The following is a 24,286-nucleotide window of genomic DNA, read 5'->3' on the forward strand; positions in this document are numbered from 1 at the left end:
GGCTCATTTCGACGATTTTCGTGTGCTATAGCACACCATTTTTTGGGTGATCCGGATTCCGACGTCAAAAATACCAAATTAGGTCTAAGTACCCAAATAAAATATTCCACTTTGCTAAGCAATATTCCTTGAGCAAATTCCATAACATCTTGTTTGCTTGGACTAAACAAGCTACCAAGTGAAAAATATAATACTGAGGATTTAGGTTTAGTGTTTAGCCATTCCAAACAATTTGTCTCTGGCAAAAAACTATTGGAAAATTTGACATTTTTTGATGAGTTGACTTGATGATCATGAAAAATTGGACCAATAGCAAAAAAGGGTTTTTTTGTTTTTTCTTGGAATATTGAAATTACTTTGGATTCAAGTTCTTGTATTGTGTTACAAATTATAATGTCTGATTTCTTGGCTTCTTCAAAACCTTTGTAGATAATTTGATGAAGAATAGTTGATGTCTCTTTTGTTTGTAAATATGAAGGTAAATCACTTGGATCAATTGCTGAAATTCCTGGTATAGAATATATGGTATCCTTCCTATTATCTAAAAAAATAAAAAAAAAAGTAGCAAAAGTTAGCCTAGTAATCAACATCATTTAAAAAAATTAAAAAATAGCAAAAGTTAGCCTAGTAATCAACATCATAATGAAGTTAATTAAACATAAATAATGTAAGTTTTTTTTTTTCATATATAATAACTATAGGGTATTCGGAATGGAAAAATCTTTTTGGCCAGAAAATTTGGTCAAAATGAAATTTTTTTAATGTATTTTTACTTTTTTATAACATTTTTACCCTTTTATCTTTAATACCTTTTACTAAAAAAATAAAAAAAAAGATCGATTTTTTTTAAATAAAAAAGATATTATAGTTTTAAAAAAAATTTGGCCAAATTTTCTGGCCATTTAGCACTTCTCAACTAATTGAGATTCGATCGACGTAGACCCTAATAAAGGGGAAACCAATATCCCTTTTAAGTATTTTTACACTAGATCTTTGGTTAAGGACGTAGAAAGTTCATATATCTTAATCTTATTCATACCCCTGCGTAGTGTAAAGTATTTTTACACGATCAGTGTATTCTAACGTGTTATAGCAAAGGTGGATTGTTCAAATTTTTGTTTTTACTTAATCAAATTAATTGTAAGGAATTTTTACACTACCCAATAATCCAACAAAAAATTTCCGGTACATAAATGGTGTTATTGTTTAGAGAAAAAAAAAAGAAGTGAAATTACTACTATCTTATAAGTTAGTTGATCAATACAAGTAAATAATTTTGTATGAACATGTGATATATGTTACTCTCGTACTCTAGAAAAATGTCGAAGGGTGTGTATCAGATCTTTCAAAGCCAATCTAGTATAGAGGATCATATCAGACACAAATAAGATAACATTTTTTTACGAGCCTGAACAATAGAGAGACAAAGTGGTAGAATGAAACTTTACCAATTTAGCCAAAATGACCATTTTTGAGCAAAAGGTCAAGATGATAGTCTATAGTAAACACCAAGGCAGGTTGAGTGAAGAATGAAACACTAACAAGTCCATACTTATTAGCAATTGTTGTCCCCCAACCATAGAAAGTGTCAACAATCAAACAAGTTGGCCTAGGGCTATCCAATTCTACTAACTTCCCAACAATTTCATCAACATGAAAAGGGTAATTTAGTAAAAATCCTTCCCAAAACTTCTCGGTATTCGACCCCGAAAATCGATCGAATTCTAAGGGAAAACCATCACAAACTGTTTGATAATGTATGTCAAGGCCAAGTTCTTGAAATTTTGCAAATATGTTATGAGTTTGGTCTAATTTTTGTGATTTGGTTATTTGGGCATGGCTATACTTTGTGTTGATAAATGTTATGGTAAAGCCTTTTGTTGCAAGTTTTAGTGAAAGGTGAATACTAGGGTTTATGTGGCCTTGAAATGGGCATGGAATTACTATTGCATGAGGTTTTTGGTTGCTTTTTGCCATTCTTGTTTTTTGATTCTTCTTCAGATAATGCTACTCTTATATATAGATCCCGTTTGAATTGATTTAAAAAAGTTATTTTTAAGTCAAAATAAAAAGTCAAACTGAAATGACCTTTTATAAATATATCTAAAGCCTATAGCGAAACTAAATCAAATGACAATAAAGATTTTAATATTTTTTGTTAATGTAGACATTTATTATCATTAAAAGCTATTCTTGTTATAATAACTCTTAATCAACTGTCTATAGTTCGAGCATTGAATTTGATCCCAATCATAAATTTCTACTCTAGAGGAAAACCTAATTTCATTTTGGACACTATTGGTTTGTAGTCACATGCTCTAATCTTTTGAGATATCGACCCCATCTAGTTCCGCCATATAAAAAAACCAAAATTTCTGATGAGAAGCCTTAATTGAATCAATTAATTTTAAATATGAAATGTTTAAATAAAAAATTACTAAAATTTAATAAGCATTATGTTTTAAAATATATAATTTTTGAAATATAATATATTTAATATTATTACAAATTGTAAAGGTCGAAGTCAATCAAATTTAAATTTTGAATAGATGCACACCTAATTCTAGTTGATTGAGTCTGAGGGATTGCTAAAAGTATATAATAAGAAAATAAAATGTAACTTTCTGGTAGATAATAAATTGACACCTGCCGGCTAACTATTGTCTTCTATTATTTCAGAGAAAAAAATAAAATTTAGGTAGTTGAATATTATCTCAACATCAAATTTGTCAAGGGGTAAAAAATTATCCCATTAGTAAAAAAAAAAAAAATGTATTTTTTCATGAAATTTAATTACCTAAAAAGATTTAAATTTAGTTAATGAAAGATCGTGAACGCGTCATATTATGTCTCTTCATAAAAAAATTTAGAACTTGTTCAATACGAAAAAAAGTGTTAATGTCTTTATTAAACGGCCCCGACCTTAACATGAAAAAGTGTATTCTTCCTCTTGTAACTGTTCTAAAAGAATTTAAACCATATCTTGCTAAATATTGCACTTTAATAGACTATTTTTAAAATTAAGAATCAAATTTGCCTTACCCTTGCAATTTTCTTAATAACAACACTATACTGCTAAACAACTTTTATAAGTTTCTATTAATAACCCTATATTGCTTAAGTGATATTCCAAACCACATTGTTTTAAAATTGAAAGACATATGATATATGTAACAAACAAAAAAAGACTTTTAAAACTGACTAAAAAGGAAAAATAGTTACGCAAACTAAAATAGAATGAATATCACTTAATCTTTTTTACGTGTATATTATTTTTTTCTCAAATCTTAAATAGATTTGAGACTTTTTCTCTAAATTCCGACTCTGCATCTAACTTTATTTCATGGAAGGTAAATATCCTCATTAAACCCAACTAATCTAAATTCATGTCGCATAGAACCCACTAGAGAAGAGCATACCCTACTTTTTAAAAAAAAATTGTATCTGAGATTCGAAAGCAAAACCTTTGCACAAGGAACCATTGCGCCATATCCTTTGACGGTAATGTATGGGGTTTATAAACATTACATGGAGTATAGACTTCTACGAAAAGAACAGTCAAAATTGAAGTATCCATTTATAAACTTTCACATTGTGTTGGTTGTCGATTATATAATATCAATATCAAACCTTGTTATGCCAAAGTTGAGAATTTTGCAACATTTATGAGTTTAAAAAAAAAAACAAAAATAATTTGGCATTTTTACGTGCTGCACATAAAATTCTACACAATGTACACACATTCAGAGACACCTGAAGTACTCTCAAGAGTTATATTTTGTACATTAGAGAGGGAACCTTTGTCCCATTTCAACCTTTTTTTCTCTTTTAAAGTGCTATGCATACTTGCGCGTTGCACACATGCACGAAATTCTGGACTTGAGATTGTTGAGAGATACCTATAAAGTTAGCCGAACTAAGTTTTTTAGTCGAGAAGCTTAGACTTCAGCGCCGATCTTCAAATCTGAAGTCTTTACAGGTTCAACAGTAGATCCAGGCTCTGTTTTGTCCAACCCAAAGAACGAGCAATTTTGGAATGCATCTAGACTGTTAACTATGAGGCGGTTAAAACCACCAAGACTATCACTCAGAGTTATGTCTTCACTATGATATCTACATGAAGGAGCGTCCAGTTCTAGCGGTCCTAAAGAGTCTGTCTGCAGAGTTGAAAGAGATGAACTCGGTAAACACATGCCCTTAAAGCTGACACACTATATGGCTGTATATATAAATGATGCAAACATCACTAATAGCAGAAAGGCAGGAAAGATTTACCCAATATATGCCAGAGAGCCCATTAAGATCCTTTGAAGAACCATCCAACGCCTGTGCATCCGATTGACACTCATCCACTGCGTCATCATGAGCAGGTTCACCGTTAAAGGACTCCATGTTCCCAGGCAAATCCTGCAAAAGAAATAAAAAATGATGAATACGCTCCATATTGAACTAGCACAAAGTGATTTTTCATGAGATTCTACCTTGATTACTGCATCCAATACCAGGGAAGATGACTGAGCAATCCGCTGGGAATTCTCTGCACCAACATTGCTGGATGAACACTGCGATTTGTCACTGAAAGCAACATTTTTCTTGAATGCAAAAGCATCACATGTATCTTCAGCATTCCAAATGGAAGATGCTTGAGGTGGAAGAGCCATCTGAGAATCAGCTTTGCTTTGATGTTTATATATATGAGCAGCAATCGCTGCATCAAACGAGTCACAGCTTAATGGCATCTGTGAGAGAAAATGAGAGCTTCCGCACAAAGCTGAGTCAATACAGTCTGTTTCCTCATCATCAGGTGCATCAAAGAGAAGATCTCCGACACTTATGTTGGTAAGGCTATCTTCCCAATCCCCTGCCGACAAAGCACTGGCCTTGCTTCCCTGCATATCATGCTAATAGGAAGCAAGTAAAAATTCAGGAAAAGAATAATGAGCAACTCGCAACTAATTCATTGATATGCAATCCAACATCCTTCCAAAACATCCCTTCAACACACATCCCAAAAGAAAAAAGAATCAAACAGGGAGAACCTCAAAATCCATTTGCTTCAACTTGAACATTTGAAGATAGGACTTCAATTTCTCCCCAACAAGTAAAACATGTTTTACACAATCATTGTATTGGCATGAATTCGAAACTGATAGCTTTATTTACCGATCAGACACAAACGAGCTAAGTGAAGAATGTATTACAATATCCCTTGAGTTTCACTAAATCGGGTACTGAGTACCAGTTCTTTAATGGCTGATCTGAAGGGGACAATTTCTTATTATCTAATAGTGCTCCTTCTGCAATGGGTAATTTAACAGGAGGGATTTTACTGATCATTTTAGAGATATCCGGATCAACTACTCAGGCTTTTAGCCTTTGGGCAATCTTTCGAATAAATTAGACTGTAAAAATTAACTCAAATATTTTTCACGGGACAAACTTCTCAAGACAGCAGCAGAGGATCAGTCCAGTCTAAATTGGGAATAACACTTGGTTCCTAGATCCCCTCAATCACTCCCTCTAGAGCAGTGAGCTTAAAGTAGGCTGGTTTTCTACTTGGACCAATTTTGTCAATAATTTGCTCCCTGATCATATCAACATATCTTCATGATAAGTGCCCTCCTTTATAAATGACCTCTCCTGGGATGCAACCTCAAATAGGTGGTTTCTTCCTATGGAAGTCCTTATCCTCTTCGACATGATTTTCCAGCAGATTTTACTTTGATTCCTACCTTAGACAAAATCGCCAACCATCTCTTTAAAAATTTGTACCTAAAATTGTTTCCTTAATAAGCTATTGCATCATCAAGATGAGGTGGTCTTCAACATATCTCACCTATAAAGCTGACAACCAAGTTTGCTGAAGTTCATCATGTAATAGGACAACTCAGTAAGTTTCAGAAAGGTGTGTTATGACCCTTCTTAGAAAAAATTGGTAACGTTGAAAGGAGTGCTATGACTTTATTCATCACTCAAAAATGCAGACAATAAAAGCAAACATAAGGATAAGCTGAAAGTAAAAGAGCCAAAAGTAATTCAACTGAATTGCCAGTTCTCTGAGTTTCTATTAAGCAAATGAAGCCAGAATGAGAATGGAACTACAGAAAAAAAATACCATCTCAGCTTGTTCTGCTGTGGTTGCATCCCCATTCTCCCTTCTATTCAATGGCAGAGTTCCATCATGATCATAAGTGTAGGTATTTAGACCCATGCTTGCTTGCAAGTTTGACTCACCAGACAGCTTGATTGAGGAGGATGTCACAGTCATTCTTGGGTTAGAAGCTAGTGGTTCTTTAGAAAATCGTACAAGTTTACCAGGGGATGATGCTAGTATTTCCGCATTATTTTCATTTGTGATGTTAGGGTTAATATTTTGCATAAACGGAATGGCAGATGACAATAGTTCAAGAGGTGTTCCAAGCTCAGCATTTGGAAACCAACCATATCTAAAAGAAGGATAAATAAATCAGTCCCACGACTATTGTAGAAATAATATTCTGAAAGATAAAAAAGAAAACGTAAAACATGGACCTGAGACGAAAAACTGGAGGGCTTCCGATCAGATTATGCACATCAGCCGCACTCTGTGTGGTATCTTTGGTCCATCTCAGGGATTGCACCAGGTTTTCCATCTGTACATGGTAAGGAAAAAGCACCAGTTCTCCAGTTGCTATGCTCGAACTTCCCCATTTACGATTGAGATGCTCCAAAACGGATGACATCTTTTTTCGATTACTTAGAGTGAGCTCCAAGTAAGGGTTATGATTATCCTGACACAGAATGGAAAGAGAAGTGATGGCAAATAAGTTTTACATCAGATGTTATAACCAATTAATGACAGAACAGCAAAGAGATTTACTTAACCTACCATTTCCAGGGATCTTCTAGTTCCTTCATCAACAGGAAACAGCTGGAGCTTGAGTTTCATACAACTCTGTAAATTAGTCTCGTTTAACAGATTTTGGGATAAAGTCGGCAAAGAATGCACATTTTTGCCAACATGTTCAAAACCATTTATAGCTGCAAGTTATTCATATAAAGGATAGCTGCAAGTTAGATGCATTTGACGGAATCAACAACCCTTAATGGGAACAAGAAAGCTTCAATTAACTACCCACCCTGCGAATTCTGGACCAGTCCGACATCTTTATCAATAGTTGCTCGTTCCAAATGTTCTGCTGCATCAGCTACCAATGAAACTCCAGCAATTGCAGCCTTCTCCCACCTTTTGTATGCAGCTGTTGATGCAGAACCTGCAACCCAGAGACAATACAACAGAGGATTGAGCTCAGAGATAGCTTTGTTATTTAAGAAAATGAATAGCAAAAGAACAACTAAAAGAAAAAGAGCCAAAACAGTAAGGCAGACTATATCAGTCATAGAAATATCACTAATAACACTCCTCTAAACATCTCAATTAAGGTATGGAGGGTGGGAGGAAGACAATGGGTTGGCTTGCCACTGCAATGACATGTAGGTCAAATATTTTTATGATGCCATATAGCCATCTAGAAGTAGTGTAAGGAGAACAAAACAAATACTCCAATGTAAAAGTAAAACATCTATACTCATTCTTATATAATAGTCCATACCATGAATAATTCTTCCTACATGTAAGAGAATCTGAGTAACCACCTCAAAACATATGGAAAGAGAGTAGTAGCCTAAGACCTTTAAAATCCACTTATACCCAAACATATCCAATATGAAGCAATGTATATCTCTAACATATGCTTTGTAAAAGGATGCAGGGAAAGCATAAAAGCCAAAGAAGCAACAAATGTAATTCATTCATGAACTTTATAAACAACAAACCTGTCCTTCGGCGATGTCTAGCATTTTTCACAGAAGAGTCTACTTTTGCATTGCTTCTATTGACACCCATGACATGGCGTTTTATAGAAGAGCCTTTTCCAGATCCAAATTTCTGTACATCCTGGTTGTCAAGAAGAACCACTTTAACTGTCCGACTATCATTAGTTGACACTCTGCCATGACTTGAAGGAGATCCAGCAGCTGTAGAACTACTTTCTCCTTGAGAAGGACGCCTTCTTACATTCTTTTTCCGGTCTTTCAACAGCTGACTCTCCTTTATGACAATATAATGTACTTCAGTCCCAGCTAAAAATGTAAGAAATCATGCTGAAACATGGAGTGTTATAAAGGACGAAAAGTTGAGCTTTTGACTGACCAAAGTTTCAATAAATATTTTAAACCTCCGTGGTTTCAAATGAAGCTTTGAGGCTTTACAGCTATATTTTTCCAGTAAAGACCACCTACAGACAAAGTCAAATTTAGCTATATCATTAGAAGGAGCTACTAACATGAACAAGTGTCACAACTAAGCTACATTTTGCTCCAAGTTTACAAAATAGATTTTGTTGTGAATAAGACAAAGTTCGTGGTTTACTCCTCCAAACCAGCAAATAGGATATATTGCTGGTTTACTTCACCATAGGAAAGACGTACAAGTATAGCATGCGTCTAATGCATAATTATCACAGAAAAAAACACTACATTTTAAAAGCTTAAAAAAGGACAGCACTGATCTCATAACTTCATTTCTTCACACACAACACCATCCTTACATTTAATGCAAACCCTGCTTCTATGTCATAAAAAATGGACCAAAAGAGGATCGTGCTGCTAATGAAATAGCACAAAAAATTTCAAGCCAATAGTTTCATCAGTTTGAAACAACCGTGAGAGAGATCAATGACTAAATAACGGCTACCACATACCATCGCAACATTGCAGCATTAGTATCCTTGGAATTTTTGGCATCAAGACAAAGTTCTGGACCCAACAACTTGTTCATACGCCTCACTAGACGATAATAATAATGTCTGACCTGCCAAATCAAAGGAATAGATATGTTCAAAAAAAAAAAAAAAAGATAAGTGAAGCAAAAAGCGTAGAAGAAAAGATATGTGGATAAGTAAATAAATAAATACATCTTGCCATATATCACCTGATCCTTGTTTTTGCTCTGCACGCGACTAGTAATTTTCTCAAAATTCTGAAAAAGAAAGTGCCGCAACCACAGTAAGTATTGATCCCACAAGAAAAATAAAACAAAAGAGGAAGCCAGCTTTATGCCTGTATATAACACCAAAATAGTGAATTACCTTCCCAACTTGTCGCAGTGCAGAGAAAAAGCTTTCTTCCTCCTGACGTGTCCATGCAGCCCATTGACGTGGCTGTCTTTTGGCTGCATTAGTAATTAATATCCCAGCAGAAAAAATGACAAGTTAACCTTCCACAACTAGAGAACGATTAAGTGTAAAACAGCCAAGATATAGCATTTATTTCTATTTCTACGACGTACCTGGCAGCTGAAGCATGACATGGTCTTGGGAGGATGGTACCAGCTGTGTCACTGCATGATCATGTGTCAGCACAGACTGCTGTGAAGCAAGATGATCATTTGAGGGTATCACTGACAGTGCCACTGCAGGGTGTTGTGTTACACCAGAAAGCCCATCCTTGCCCATAAAAGTCTCGGGATGGAGGCATGTGTCACGCTCTAAGGAGACCTGTTGTACCATTTGCATGTTGAAGTCATCCGAAGTATTAGCTTTGCATTCTATTTTCAACTGCAAACACCAGAAGGTACTTCTCAAACCTCCAAAAGATAAAAAAGTACCTAGAAAAGCAAATAAAAAACCACACAATATTCAAACAGAGAAATTTAAGATTGATTGTCACGTATAGTCAGACTTGCAGAAAAGGAAATAACATCGACTCTTATATATCAAAATACTACTCTTTAAAGATCCATGCATTAGCACATGCTCACAAGCACCACCATTATTAAAGAACCTGCATGGGATACAATATTATAGAAACTTACAAAAAAACTGAAGCAACTAAAAATAATTTGGAACTACAATATAATAGAGATCTAGAAAAGTTTATCATGCATGAAAAAAGAGTACCAAATGACAAATACCCACAAGTTTTTCTTTTAATTGTCCTCCATCATACATTTTGAATACTTCAACAACCTATCAGAAGTGTTCCTTAAAATATTTAAGAAATATTCACAAATCTACAATGCATACTGGGACAATTTGCAACAAAGTTTAAATCATATTGGTTCATAACCTAAACTTTATACATATGTATGTGCATATGTGTCCTTACAAAATATCTCTATGTGCATGCAGACATGAGCACAGAAAAAGATCTCTAGAGAAGAGCAAGTAAAATTAAAATTGCTTTTATTTAGAAAACTAGTTCATTATGAGAATAAAAGCTCGACTGCATAAAGGACTAGAAGGAAAGGTAGCAACAAAGTAACAAATTATTTATATTATTGTTATGCCAAGTTAAGTCACAAATTATTTATAGAAACTAACAGAGGTGCCGTTTTCATTTTTATTTTATTTTTAGAAGAAGGTAACATTTGTATATATTGACGACTCAATACATGTGTTGCACTGAAACCATATTTACAACAAAATTTGAAAACTGAAAAACTGACTCACAATCCTAACAAGATCCTAGGATGTCTATAATTGAGTCAGTATCCTCTAAGTATGTTTGCTTGCACCAGAAACAAAAAAGTCTAATGCAATTTAGTTTGACCATTTGTAGATCACAATTTTCTCTCTCAAAACATCTTGAATTCCTTTCCTTCCATATTGTCCACTAGATGCAAGCAGGGACAATTCTCCATCTGTCTCTGTTTGCAGCTCCTACTCTTGCTTCCTCCCAACAATATAACAAGTGAGTTATTTTGTTAGGCATGACCCACCTAGTGCCCCTAAGGCTAAGAGAAATCCTCCATAGTTGTGTAGTTATCCTGCATTTTAGAAATAGATGACTAACTATCTCAACATCTTCACCTCAGCGGTAACATCTGGAACATAATTAGAATTTTCTCTTCCTGAGTTTCTCTTGTGTCAAAACAACCTCTCTTGCCAATAACCAAGTAAAACAGACAACTTTGAAGGGGATTTTGGTCTTCCATATATGCTTCCATGGTGTCTGTTGGTTTCCTTGGTTCAAAAACTTGTAAGCAAAGTCACCTTGAATATGCCCTTGCTATATAATTTCCATCACAATCTATCTGCTTCTTCTAGTACCTTTAAACTCCTCCAACATTCCGAGAAACTCAATGACAAAATCAATTTCCCAGTCAATGAAGTTCCTCCTGAATTGAATGTCCCATCCTTGTTGTGTCCAAATGTCAGCCACTCTCACTTACGATTGTACTGCCATACCAGCCAATTCAGCGAACAAACCCTTTTAAACTATCTGATCTCAGCCACTTATCCTCCCAAAAGAAATGCTTTGTAACCATTTCCTACTTTAATATCGGTGTGGTTCTTCGTAAAAGACCAGAGTACTCTAATTGATCTCCACACACTAACCCCATAATATGTACCAAGATGAAGCCAAAAGATTACATGGTAACACATACTGTGTTGACTCGAATCAAAGTGTAACGATCCATGGTTAGGATCTCCTACGAACCGAAAGCCAAAGCCGCTAAGCATACTTCATTAGCTCATGGCACCTAGGCCTAACTCAACCTCAAAAGCTAGCTCATGATTCATGAGGGAGGGGATGGCCAAGTCCATGTAAGAGAGCACCATTCCATTCCCCAACCAATGTGAAACTTTTACCCATATAACACCCCCCCCCCGGCCCCCCGACCTAACTCCGATATCATGTAAAGATATGACACATAGGCCTAACTCAACCCCAAAAGCTAGCTCATGAAGGGTGGATTGCCCAAATCCATATAAGGAGACCACAGTTCATTCCCCAACCAATGTGGGATTTCTACCCACTCTAACAGTTTCAAAGCAATAGCAATGTCATGGTCCTTTTGTTCTGCCAGAACATGCCTTCACGGAAAAAGAAACATTTAACATTACTTTTCCGCCTCATGGAATGAAGCCTTGCAACCATTTCTCCTCCCAATTTCCTCATAGATGAATTAAGCTGTCATACTTCCACTCATAACAGTTATTTGATGTCCAATATGGTTATTTAGCACTGTGCTATGTTAGCTTCAGAACATGAAGCACAGTTGAAAGGGTTAGTAACTATTCCCACAAACAGTGAGATCAAGTTATTGATGGTGCGAAAAACTTGTATCTACAGACAATCCCCATATTTCAACATATATAATTCTTTTAATTTGCTCCCAAAACATTTAAAATATCTTTCCAATGCTCCACCCTACAAGTAGAGAAACAATTTTAGTGCACCAGTGATCTTCTATGACTACTTTGCATTTGCAACCTTTTCCCACAAAACGATCTTCTTAGTGGTTAAACCTCTATAGCCATTTCTATAGAAGACTTCTATTTTGAATCTTCATATGCATGATCCTTTCTTACAAATGCCTCATTTTTCAACTATCTTACCACTTCATCCCTTTTATCAAATGGTATTGATGTTTCCAGCTATTGACTTCTCCAACTTCCTTCTGATTTTGTCTAACTGCTTTCTGACCCTAGAGCACTAGCCAAATTATCTTTCCTCGAGACCTAAGAAGTTTTGGATCACTTCATATCTGAGGCTTATATGTCATTTGTTTTTTTCTAAGTAAGAATTGTTGATTAGAAGCACCTAAGAAGATTCTGCTATTTACATAGCAAGATTTGCAAAGGGACCGCATTCCCCTACATTTCATGAAAAGATTGCAGGAACCAATAGAGTAAAAGGCTCATTTAAGCATGCTCAAGTTCTGAAGCTAGATGAATTTAGGTTATACGCTACACTTCACTTAGCCAGCACCTAAGTGTAGGTATCAAGGCGCTAAGGGCTAAAGCATATGCATCATCACATGTGTCTCTATTCTAGGAGGGTGACAATGTGGAAAGAAAGGAAAACAAGATGTTCGAAGAGAAGTAGATGTTATATAGAAGATCAGATAGAAATGATCATGACTTCTAGTGTAACCTTTTTAAACGATATTTAGTTGTCATTCCATAAGTCCTATTCGCTCCTAGATTATTCGAGGAATGAATCTCAACAGGGTCTCATCTGCCCATCTTTGAATATGTAAGAAAGATATGCTGGCTTATGGCTTTTAAAGGGATCTCTACTTCCTTCTCAATACCCTCTAACGCTTGAAAAAGACTGTGAGACACCTCATTACCGATAAAATATAGAAGGAAAGAATGGTTATCTTAATACATGATTTTGGGGCAGGTGGCTTTTCTAAAGAAACTGTTTAGTGGCCGCTCTCTTCCCCATCATTTTGGGGAGTCTCTATTCGGGTTCTTGATTGTTCCGTTGTTCTCTCATTAATTGGTTATGGTTATTATTCCTCTCCGTTTGTATCTCTTTTACCAATTTCGTTCACAAGATTAAATGGAAATTCTCCTCCAAAGCCTCGATTCAATTGTTCAGAAAACAACAAACACAATTAGAAAATAAACTAATTGTTGAGGGAACATTATTTATGAATTTCCTACATTTTAGGACAAAATATTTAGCGATCAATACTAGTAATAGTAATTGAATTAGAAACTGGACTGCAATTCTGTGTCAAAATCAAAATTTTAAATTGGTTTTTGAACTTAATTTCAAGATCTTTACTTCACTAATTTCACTTAAATATAATTTAATTACATCTTTTAAGAAGCTTTAGGTACTTGATTTTTATGTTACTTTTAATGACGGCGATGTCTGATTAAGCATGTGTGCACCTCAAAATTCTACCAGCTACTTGTTTCCTCCCACCAGCACAAGAACCGACCATCTATGCAGTTGGGCCAATTGTCAGACATTGACATCTATGGAGGGATGAGTTGTTTGTCTCCTTATACTCACCTCATAAGCTAGCTTTTAAGGTTGATCACCGAACACGTGTTGGATGACACTGTGATCAATAAGGCTTTGAGCTTATCATAACTAATTCCTCTGTTAGGAACTTGTCATCTCAAGGATGCGATGACACTTTTCTGGCTATAAGTCATTAAGCATAAAATGGAAAATTCAAAACTAAATTGTTTCTAAAAATAAAAAAGTACCATTATATGGAACAAACTTAAAAAAAAAAAAAAAAAGTCACGCGCAATGGAACAAAGGGAGTAATTGCGTTCAGCCTTCCACGTTAGAAGATTGTAAAGTTACTATTCTTTAAGCGTCTTAATTCATTGCTCAAATAGACAAGTTTTCAATCCCACTAGACGTCATAACGGGATGTGTAGTGAGAGAATCCAAGGCAAAAGGTTTTTGGAGTTATTACTATAGTCCACACCTAATTCATGAGATTCAAAGGGGAATATCAAATAGCTATTACTTTCTCGTGCTCGGTTTTAAGAAAAACTAAAGCTCCACGACATTCTCATCCATATGTCATGCTTATAGTTCTCTAATTACACACTTCCCTAATACATTTTCGTCCAAAAACTAAAAGATTGGCAACATATTCAGTTTAACTTAATATTTTTTATGCTTACAATAGCTAGATTTATTGGTTCTTCCATTACATTGTTCTTTGTAGTCTTGGTTATATGATTATATCCATCAAAAATCAAGCAAATTTTATCATTAACACATCAGCTCATCAAACGGACAATAAATCAACACAAAAAAAAGATCTGAAGTACTAAAACTAACCAGATATGGTGCTTCAATTACTAAAATTGAATATAGAAAATGTCTAAAATCACCAATTTCGAATTTCTATGGACCACATACAAGCTTCCTGAGGAAGAATGCACTATATAATTCTATATCCATAGTAATCAGCAACATATAATCAAACTAAACCTCTTCAATCCAAATATTGAACAAATAAAACAAGAAAAATTAGAGAAAAATCGCGGAATTCAGGTCGGTTTCCGAGTACGGTAAGTTAGATAGTTACCGTGAATCAACCGGAGAAGAACACCATCGGAAATCCAAGCGGCAAGTCGGCACCGGCAGGAAGCAGCAGGTGGAAAGAGGAAAGTAGATTGGAATTACGAATGGATTCAATTGGTCAGAGAGGAAATTGAAAAGGAAAGGAAAAAGAGAGGAACAAAAAAAGTACAATATGAGGAAAATTACACATGAAAATCTCCCCTTCAATTGTGATTACGGTATTTTTATTAGGTCCGACTAATTCTAAATTCATGTCGAAGAATAAATACATTTATAAAATATTTTATAATTTATTGTATCATATTATATTATATTATTTTGATGATTATAATGTTACGAATAGATTGAATCTACTCCATTGTTTCATCGTGATATTTTTAATGATTATAATGTTTGAATAGATTGTATCGTATTCGATCATTTCATAATATTGCTCATATATAATTTAAGCAAAATTTGCTATGAGATAAAGTTACTATAAAAAATAAATAAAGGATAAAAATGAAATTATTAAATAATAACTGTTTTCTCAATCTAATTTTATGTGGAACCTATTTGACTTGGCATGGTGTATAAAATAAAGAAAACTTTTTAAAACTTGTAATTTAAAACAATCTATAAATATTTGTGTCACTGTGTGGTTGAAAAATATTTTATTAAAGGTAAAAGAATATTTTAAAGTTAAATTGTTTCTAATTAGAAAAGTAATATTTTTTTTTGGGATAGATTCAAAAGAAAAGGGTATCACATAAAATGAATCAGAGGTAATACTCGGATAACAACGTGATCATGGTGAAGATTGGGAATATCTCAATTCTCAACTATGAATAAGAAGTCGAAGAAGCCTTAGATCCGCCTCTTACTTGCCTACCTTTCCCTAGTCTGGACGAAGCGTTAGTAAGAATAGGAATTGTTAGATTTCCTGTATTGGAGAAAGAAGCTGAGTCAGGATAAAGGAATAGTTTCTACGCTTTTCTAAGATAATACAGATAAATAGTGAAGTTATCGCGCCTAAGGCGAAAGACTCTGTCCAATCATTCACAAATTAAACATTTTCGACGTATTATAACATATGATATGATAAATTTTAAATCAAAATCATACCAAATATTATATTTAAACGAACAATACAATAAAACAAATATCAATCTTTTGATATTGGAGATGTGATAGAAAAAATTGTTGAGTAGGTTGGAATATATTCTTGCAATATATATGGGATAATATGTCATATCCTTGTAATTTAATATGAATAAGTAATCTCATAATTAATTAATATCTCTAAATAACATGATAAAATAATTATGCATTTTATTTTGAGATTGTTATAACTTATCTCTCATATCTAATGATCCATGATAGTGTCTTATTTAGGGACTTTATATTTATTAGAAATGTAACGACCATTAAATTATTATCCTAATATTTTTATATAGAAATATTAGATTATATATCATTTTAAAATGGAAGATCAATAGACTTTTGGTGTATTAACACAACATTATTTTGATTATTACTTTAAGTTATGCATTTGCACGTGTATTTTATTTTAATGAATATTTGATTTTACTATTTTATTATGTTTGATATATTATTTTGATTTTAACGATAGTTAATAAAATTGATGATTAGTTTAAAAAATAAAATATGTTGATGGATATATAGGTAAATATTGAATTTTGTGGTGGATTTTTATAATTTTTATGGGAATAAAGGTGATAGTGTGATTTTGATGAATTATTTATTATACATAGATGGTAAAATTTGTGGTTGGTGTGGTGAAATTGGAGCTTTGCAAAGCTTAAAGTATTTTTTACCTTTGAGTACTTGAAGAGAAAACTCTATTTGTTTTGTTTTTATTTTCTTTTCCATTTTTTCTTTGTTTTAGATTTGTTGGGAAATTACTTTTTTTTTTTTTTATGATGGTGAACGTAAAACGGTTTGTTCAAGAGAAATTTTGCTCAGTTATTTCATATTGTCATGTTGTACTAAAAAAAAAAGATTTTTATGATGAAATACAAATATTTGGTACTAATATGATGACAATATTAGTGGTTCCGCGATGGTGTCATGAAAAAAAAATATTGAAATTTGACATGATATTTGATGTGGCAGTGAGATGGCATCAATATGCCGTAAGTGGAATATACATTTCATTGTGAGAGTTTACTATACATTCCAAGTAGTGAATAAATTCATTTTTTATAGTGAAAGTATATAATCACTCAAACTCAATGAAACGAAGAAATACAAAAAGTAAAATAAGAATAAAATAAAAGTAGAAAACTTATTAATTTTAAAATAATTTCAAAATTTGATTGTCATATGTACAAATAAATAATATAATAATACCGAATTCAAAAGATAATTACAAGTCTCAAAGTCTTTGTTTCTCGGATAGAACAAAACGTAAAGTAAAAAGAACAAGAAGCCCACTTACCTCTCAAAGTCCTTCCACAAGTCTCAATAATAGAAGAAGAAGATCACATGGGTCTGAACTAGGAATATACGCAAGTGTAGAAGCAAAGAATGAATACCAAACAATACGGCCAGAAAACAACCTACTAAACAAAGCAAAAGTAGATAGAAATTAAGCACTCTTTTCGTCCCAATTGAACCTTCTCCAATCACAACCTGCATAGAATTCAACCCGATCTAACAGTGCTACAATACACAAGGTCATGTGACCCGACCCCTTGTAAACGCGACAATGGCTTCACTTACGCGAGCCATTGCTCATTAAAGCGGTGCACACATACACCAAAAAAGCAATCACCATCGCTTGTTAAAGCGGTGCATACATACACTAGAAAAATAGTCAATTAAAAACTCATCGAAAAGATCTTCGGGATTCTTTCATAACCCCGTACACACAAATCATAAATGGTAATTGATTAAACTCGATGTTCTTGACTTAATAGAACTATCGAAATAACTTTTCAGTCTTCTTGATCTGAGATTCGTGAAAGTCACAAGAAATAAACATAACGCCTAAAAAGGTCAAATCAAACTCAGGATTTCACTCTAGACTAAAATCATCCAACAGATTCTCAAAATTTTGATTCAAACATCTAAATTATGAATATTGACCTAAGTCAACCCAAATACTAAAATCTCAATAATTTCCAACTTAGGACCTCAAATACTCAAAAAGACTCTGAATATGAAATCAACAATTTATGTAGATCAATTTTTACATTTCGGGACTAATGAAATCGACAAAATTTTATTTCGACATTCAAAACTTCAAAAGACATAAAATATCACTTTTAAGCAAACTTTAGCCTTTTCAGATTCAAGCCTTACAAAATTCACAACTTTTTACTCGAATCTCGAAATAAACTTCCAAAACTTAATCAGAAATGACTCAAGATCAACATCAAAATGGGTAAAACTATAAATTTATGAAAATCTCCAAAAATAACCAACTAGATCATTATAGATATGCAATCTAAACATAATAGAATTGAGTGATGAAACTATGATAGTAATTAAATAGTATAAGTTTGCTTAACCGCGTAATTTTCTCAAAAAAAAATTCAATGTTATATCCTCCTTTGAAAAACAAAGTTAGAGCAACTATGCAAAAGTTTGAAAAATACTCAAATAAAAAAATTATTTTTTAGAACTAAATCAACCTATTATATTTATACAATGGGTACATATATGTAAAGCAAAAATTAAAATTGAATAACCTAAAATGGCTTTGCAATAGGTGGTTAAGATTGAGGACAAATTTGATATTTTTCAAGGAAGACTGGTATTTTTGGAAATTTTTTATAAGGCCAAATACATACGCAGGTCCCTAAAGTTGTTCGCGCTTTTCTCCCAGGTACCTCAACTAACCAAGATTCCTATTAAATCCTTTAACCCCAATAATTTGATCCTTTTAAATATTTTTGGCTGATGTGGAGCCAAACGTGATCTCACGTCCTGTAAGCGCGTGCAGACGCTTTAAAAGTGCTGATGTGGATCTTCAACTACCCACCAACGATCTTCTTCCCCCTTTTAACCCTAATTTCTCCCATTCTTCCATTATTTCTCCTCTTTTGTTTCTCTTCATCCCTTATTTCTCCTCTTTTGTTTCTCTTCATCATTATTTCTCCTCTTATATCTCTTTTTCATTGATTTCTTCTTAATCATTAAGTTCCAATGTCGAATTAATCTTCTTCATCGATTTCTTCTTCTTCAACTGCGAAAGTACTATGTCAATGTGGGATTGTTGTGGAAATGAAGACCTCATGGACGCAATCCAATCCTGGACGTAGGTTCCTTTGTTGCAAAACTTCAAAGGTAAATCAAATTCATTTTTTTGTCCAATATAGTAAAGAATCACCTTATTTATAATTCAATTTTTTTCTTTAATTTTGTAGGCACGAGGTGGATGTGGATATTTTCGATGGTATGATGATGAAATGCCTGCTCAAGCTAGGAGGGTGATATGGGGTTTGTTGAAAAGAGTCAAAACATATGAATTGGAGAGGAATCGATCAAGAAAAGTATGGATAATATGCATCATCGTAGGGGTGATATTGGCTACTTGGATTTGTGTAAAAAATAATCTTAGTTGATTCATTTGTCTTCTATTAGATTCCTTCATAAAAGTATGTATGGTAGATTCTAGTGTTCTTTATGGACAATTTAGATCGATTTTTCTACTGTAAATGCCTTGTGTTTTTATTGTAATGATCTAATTGAAGGAATGAAGATAATTTGTGTCTCAAAAGCAGTTAAAATTGATCATTCATGCCATTAATTTGCTCTAGTGAGCTCCAAGTTTTAAAGCAGTCAATACAAATTTCTGCTGCTAATTACACAACCAAAAAGTGACTAGTCTACATAAATACATAAATTAGGCATTCTTTGGTGCACTAGATGTTCCACGCTTGTTTTTCCTTGACTGAGTGATACGTTGTAACTGTGAACCAGTGACAGCATCTCCACCATTCCACCTGAGTCCTCGAGGCTTATAACCAATATCAATATTTGTTGGAGATGCATCCTTATAAACTCTCGAATTGATAAATTTTTCTCCTGAAGTACCAGGCTGCATGGAAATATCTTCAAATGAGACTTTATATAGTAGAGTAAGAAATGAACAAAATTATGTATACACTTACATTAAAGGTTTGACTACCACTTGCATTTGTATAGATGCCAAATCCTATAGTCTTGGTCCTTTTTTGTCTTCCTGTTGATATTGAAGCTTCCACAGTCCTTGGTTGATCAGGTTGCTGACTTGATACACCTCCAATGTTGAAAACACTGCCTCTTCCAATTTCACTGGCAGTGCCAGTACCTCTCCAGTGCCTCTACCAGTTCCTCTGTCAGTACCTCTCCCAGTGCCTCTCCCAGTGCCTCTACCTCTGCATGTGCCTCTGCTTTTAGCAGGTTGTTGCTCTGTTCTAACAGCTGAAGAATCAAAACACATAGAACTGCCTTGATGATTGAATACTGGTGGCTGACTTGAGCTTGATGGTCTACTAAAAAGTGGTGGCTGACTTGAGCTTGGTGGTTGGCTAAAAAGTGGTGGCTGGCTTGAGCTTGATGGTTGGCTAGACAATGGTGGCTGGCTTGAGCTTGATGGTTGGCTAGACAGTGATGGTTGGCTTGAGCTTGGTTTCCTGTTTGGGTAGCCTCCAGTTTGTCCCATTTCAGCCTATTAATACAGTAATAATAATTAATTATTGTAAATAATTGAAACTTATTGTAAATGTATTAGAAGAGAATAATAACTTACCAATGTTGGACAAGATTTTTTGTTGTGGCCTACTTGATGACACAGTGAACATGTCATTTTTACTCCTCTTTTGGATAACTTTCCATACTTTTTTCTAGGCTCATTCTTTGCCTTTCTTCTGCACTTTGGTGGCCTACCAGGCATGACTTTTGGTTCAGGAGGTTCAATCACTACACCACTAGTGTGAGGCCACATTTTCATGTTTGGTATTGGCTGTAGAAAATGATTATAAGCCTTCAAAAAAGTCTCTTTCCTATACCAATGTACCACTTCATGTTCAGGTTCTATGCCTTTGTGCTGATATGCAAGCACAGCATGTTGACATGGTATGCCCCTCAATTGCCATGTTCTACATGTACATGTCTTCTTTCTTATATCAACAATATGTCTGTATTGACCATCTAAGATTTCTTACCCAATATCACCATTGAATCTAACTTCACAAAATCTAGCAAGATCTTTGTTCTCTTCTAGTACTAGTCTAGCCATAGGAGAGATATCTGAGATCCAAGTTTCAGCAAATTGCCTCATTGCAATATTTCTGTCCATTATCTTGTGCCTAATCTCCTCTGGCATAGTTATGATAGCCTTATGTCTAGCAACTAGTATCCAAGAATTAAAAGTTTCACACATATTGTTTTCAACAATGTCACACTTAGAATGCTCTTTAAAATATGCTTTGCACCAAGTAGTTTTTTCATAATGCAACAAGTCCTCACAAATTTTATTACCTAATTTGTTGAGTTTATCCATCTGATCTTCAAATTTCATTTCAAAACTTGACTTAGCACATCTCCAGAACCGTTTCCTTCTTTCTTCACCACTCCATAATTGATGCCAGTTGGACCAGATATGTCTAGCACACCTTCTCTGCTCACTATCTGGTAGCAACTCACATAAAGCTGGTACAAGGCCCTATGTAAGCAGTTGTAGCACAAACATTAAAAAGTATTAGCAACACAAGAAAAAGAATAATAGAACAAGATACAATGCAAAAACCATCTAACCTTCTGCATATCTGACATAACAGTCAGTCCATGTCCTCTGCCTAAGTTCAGATCTTCTATCAAGTACTTTAGAAAAAAACTCCAACTATGTTTTGTCTCTGTGTCAACAACAGCCCATGCGATTGGAAACATCTGTTGATTTCCATTTCTACCAACAGCAACCAACAATTCTCCCTTGCAAGAACCCTTCAGAAAACATCCATCAAAACCAATAATTTTTCTGCATCCTTCCAACCACCCCCTCTTCAATTTTTTTCTCACTAATTCCTGAATTTCCCATAATCTTATATATGGTTGACAGGTTATTTCATCCTTGAACTTTTCTGCAACAAACTTAGATGTACACAACTTGTTCTTGGTCGATTGAGGACATACATGCACAGGATAATAATTTTTGACAACAAAATCACCAGAATCTTTATCTATACTAGCAAACAGCAACCATTTACATTTCTTGTCCTCACATTTAACTCTAACTCTTTTTTTGTCATTAGGCTTCAATTTTAACCTAGTTTTATATTGACAAGAATAGTCTGCAATAGCTTTTCTAAATTGTTCAGCACTTTCAAACACCATACCAAGCTCAAAAATTGCTACAACACAATCAGGATCAAATCTTACCTTTTTACTTTTTCTTCTTCTTGGTAAATCAACACCCTTCACAAATTCTGAATCCAATTCAACCCTACTGTCTTCACTGTCCAATTCTGAGCTATCTATATATTGCTCATCACCCCCTAGTCTTCCAGTGTATCTAGCAGCCTTATTCCTTCCTATGTCTTCAAAGCCTCTATCAACACCAGCTGTTCCAAGCTTTATTTCCTCAGTTTGAGTAGGTTTTTTCTTTTTCACTTTGTTTCTCCTTTCATTTCTAAGAGATCTTAATTCTTCATCAACCTCAGAGTCATCCACATCAGGAATAGCATCCTCTTGAGAGTCATCACTACTTTCTTCATTTGATTCAGTCCATTCCACATCTAGATCTGATATATCTCCTGGCTCAACTTCCACATTAACATTTTCAGATTCAGCCTCATGATTTAACCCTTCACTTGCAGTCACATTTATATCTTCTAAGTCTTCTTCAACGACAGACCCACAAAGCAAACCTGTTGTGACCACTTCTAAATCATCCACCACATACTTTACATAAATGTCTAAAAAGTCACCATCTTTTAGGTCTTTGATGAGATTTACTAATGTTAAATCAGTGTCCACCTCAATAAAGTCATTTTTTGTGGGGTCTTTAACACAGAACCCACCAACAGTAATATACCCCAATTGTTTAGTGTAAAAAAGTAACTCGATTATTGAGAAGTGGTCTTTGTCGATATTAACATATTCCACCTCGGCTTCCCCTTTATAAGTAATTCCAGTTTTGTCCTGAATAAACTTACCACCATGATGAAAACGAGTTATAATAATGGCGTCCATAAGATTCCCTGAAACAAGGCTCCAAATTTTTCTGACAGTTATGAACAATAAAAACCAAAAAACCCTAGCTTTATCTAGATATTAACAACAACCACCACATTGATACTAAAACCCAGTATATATCAATAATAAACACAGGATAAACACATATATTAAAAACACACAACCACAACAACATGCTCGTCACTTACCTGACACTCGTTAACTCGAAAATCGCGAATGAACTCCAAAATCGTCTGCAATCTTCGATGATTCCTTCAACAAAACACTCGAAATCACTATAAAATGTAAGAATTTCAGCTGTAAAAGTAATTGAAAATGAGAGATTCTTAGGGTTTTCTCGTTTAGAAACGGGTTAAAAGTGATTTGGGAGAAAATTGATTTTTAGGTTTGATGATATAATATGTGGCACTGACGTGTAATTTGGTTGGATTGTATTGGTCAAAATTTCCACGTGGGGAAGGTTCATCTCACGCGCCTAATTACCAAAAAAAATTATTGAAATTTGGCTCCACATCAGCCAAAAATATTTAAAAGGATCAAATTATTGGGGTTAAAGGATTTTATAGGAATCTTGGTTAGTTGAGGTACCTGGGAGAAAAGCGCGAACAACTTTAGGGACCTGCGTATGTATTTAGCCTTTTTATAAAGTACCATTTAAAAACTTGATCATATGATTAACCATATGCAAATATATAAATGAAAAATTAAAAATACCTTTAACAATATACATATATAAAAAAATTCTATAAAATAAGAAGTATATATATATATATAAGATGAAAGTTGTTTTATGATGGAGGGACTTAATTTAACATAAAAGTTTTACTTAATATCACATATATCCATCGTTAATTTTTATTGGTATATCGATAAAATAATACTATTAAAAAATATGATTTTTTTTTTGAGTTGAAGTAAGATAAACATTTCTTTATTAACAATGCTTTGAAACTTTAAATTTGACAAACTATTTTAATTTAGCTGTTCTTTAATATTACATATATATAGAAATAAAAAAAGATATAAAAAATTCTTTTTGATTTCATTGATTGGATAAGTAAATCAAAACAAACTACTTTTAGAATAAGGGTCAAATAATATAGACTTCGAACGCGAAGGCATTTTCAATTATCTATAAAAATAAACAAATTTTGATTGGTGTTAATGAAGTTCGACATAAATTACAATTTAAAATCTAAAAAATGTATTTAAAGTTAATTTTTTTTTATACCTCAAAATATATTTATATAGTTATCAAAATATCATT

General features: G+C 33.8%; 2 protein-coding genes and 1 long non-coding RNA gene across 10 annotated transcripts; all 3 read right to left on the reverse strand.

Annotated features, from left to right (window-relative positions):
* Nucleotides 1-200: 200 nt before the first annotated feature.
* Nucleotides 201-1,956, reverse strand: LOC104649081 (uncharacterized). Its single transcript, XR_743076.4, has 2 exons — nt 1,449-1,956; nt 201-541 (listed from the first exon to the last, which is right to left on the reverse strand). It is a non-coding gene; the product is annotated as an uncharacterized lncRNA (long non-coding RNA).
* Nucleotides 1,957-3,576: 1,620 nt separating this feature from the next.
* On the reverse strand, nt 3,577-15,080 carry LOC101265471 (TSL-kinase interacting protein 1). Of its 8 annotated transcripts, none has more exons than XM_010327674.4 (15): nt 14,840-15,029; nt 9,767-9,822; nt 9,329-9,646; nt 9,129-9,211; nt 8,972-9,019; nt 8,742-8,851; nt 8,192-8,276; nt 7,816-8,089; nt 7,119-7,253; nt 6,869-7,020; nt 6,532-6,770; nt 6,116-6,446; nt 4,482-4,889; nt 4,276-4,407; nt 3,577-4,157 (listed from the first exon to the last, which is right to left on the reverse strand). In XM_010327674.4, exons 2-15 carry the CDS (start codon nt 9,783-9,785, stop codon nt 3,939-3,941), a joined length of 2,553 nt encoding a protein of 850 aa, XP_010325976.2. In that variant the 5' UTR covers nt 9,786-9,822; nt 14,840-15,029; the 3' UTR covers nt 3,577-3,938. The 8 variants fall into 8 exon arrangements, with proteins under 8 accessions (XP_010325976.2, XP_010325975.2, XP_069145095.1 ...); XM_010327673.4 differs by having other exon boundaries at nt 4,482-4,901; XM_069288994.1 differs by lacking the exon at nt 9,767-9,822 and having other exon boundaries at nt 14,840-15,080.
* A 4,471-nt stretch (nt 15,081-19,551) lies between these two features.
* LOC112942144 (uncharacterized) lies at nt 19,552-23,032 on the reverse strand. Its single transcript, XM_069288996.1, has 2 exons — nt 20,576-23,032; nt 19,552-20,494 (listed from the first exon to the last, which is right to left on the reverse strand). Exon 1 carries the CDS (start codon nt 23,014-23,016, stop codon nt 21,517-21,519), a length of 1,500 nt encoding a protein of 499 aa, XP_069145097.1. The 5' UTR covers nt 23,017-23,032; the 3' UTR covers nt 19,552-20,494; nt 20,576-21,516.
* Between the last annotated feature and the right edge of the window lie 1,254 nt (nt 23,033-24,286).

The sequence above is a fragment of the Solanum lycopersicum genome, chromosome 9 (assembly GCF_036512215.1).
Source record: "Solanum lycopersicum chromosome 9, SLM_r2.1".
NCBI classification, from domain to species: Eukaryota; Viridiplantae; Streptophyta; class Magnoliopsida; order Solanales; family Solanaceae; genus Solanum; species Solanum lycopersicum.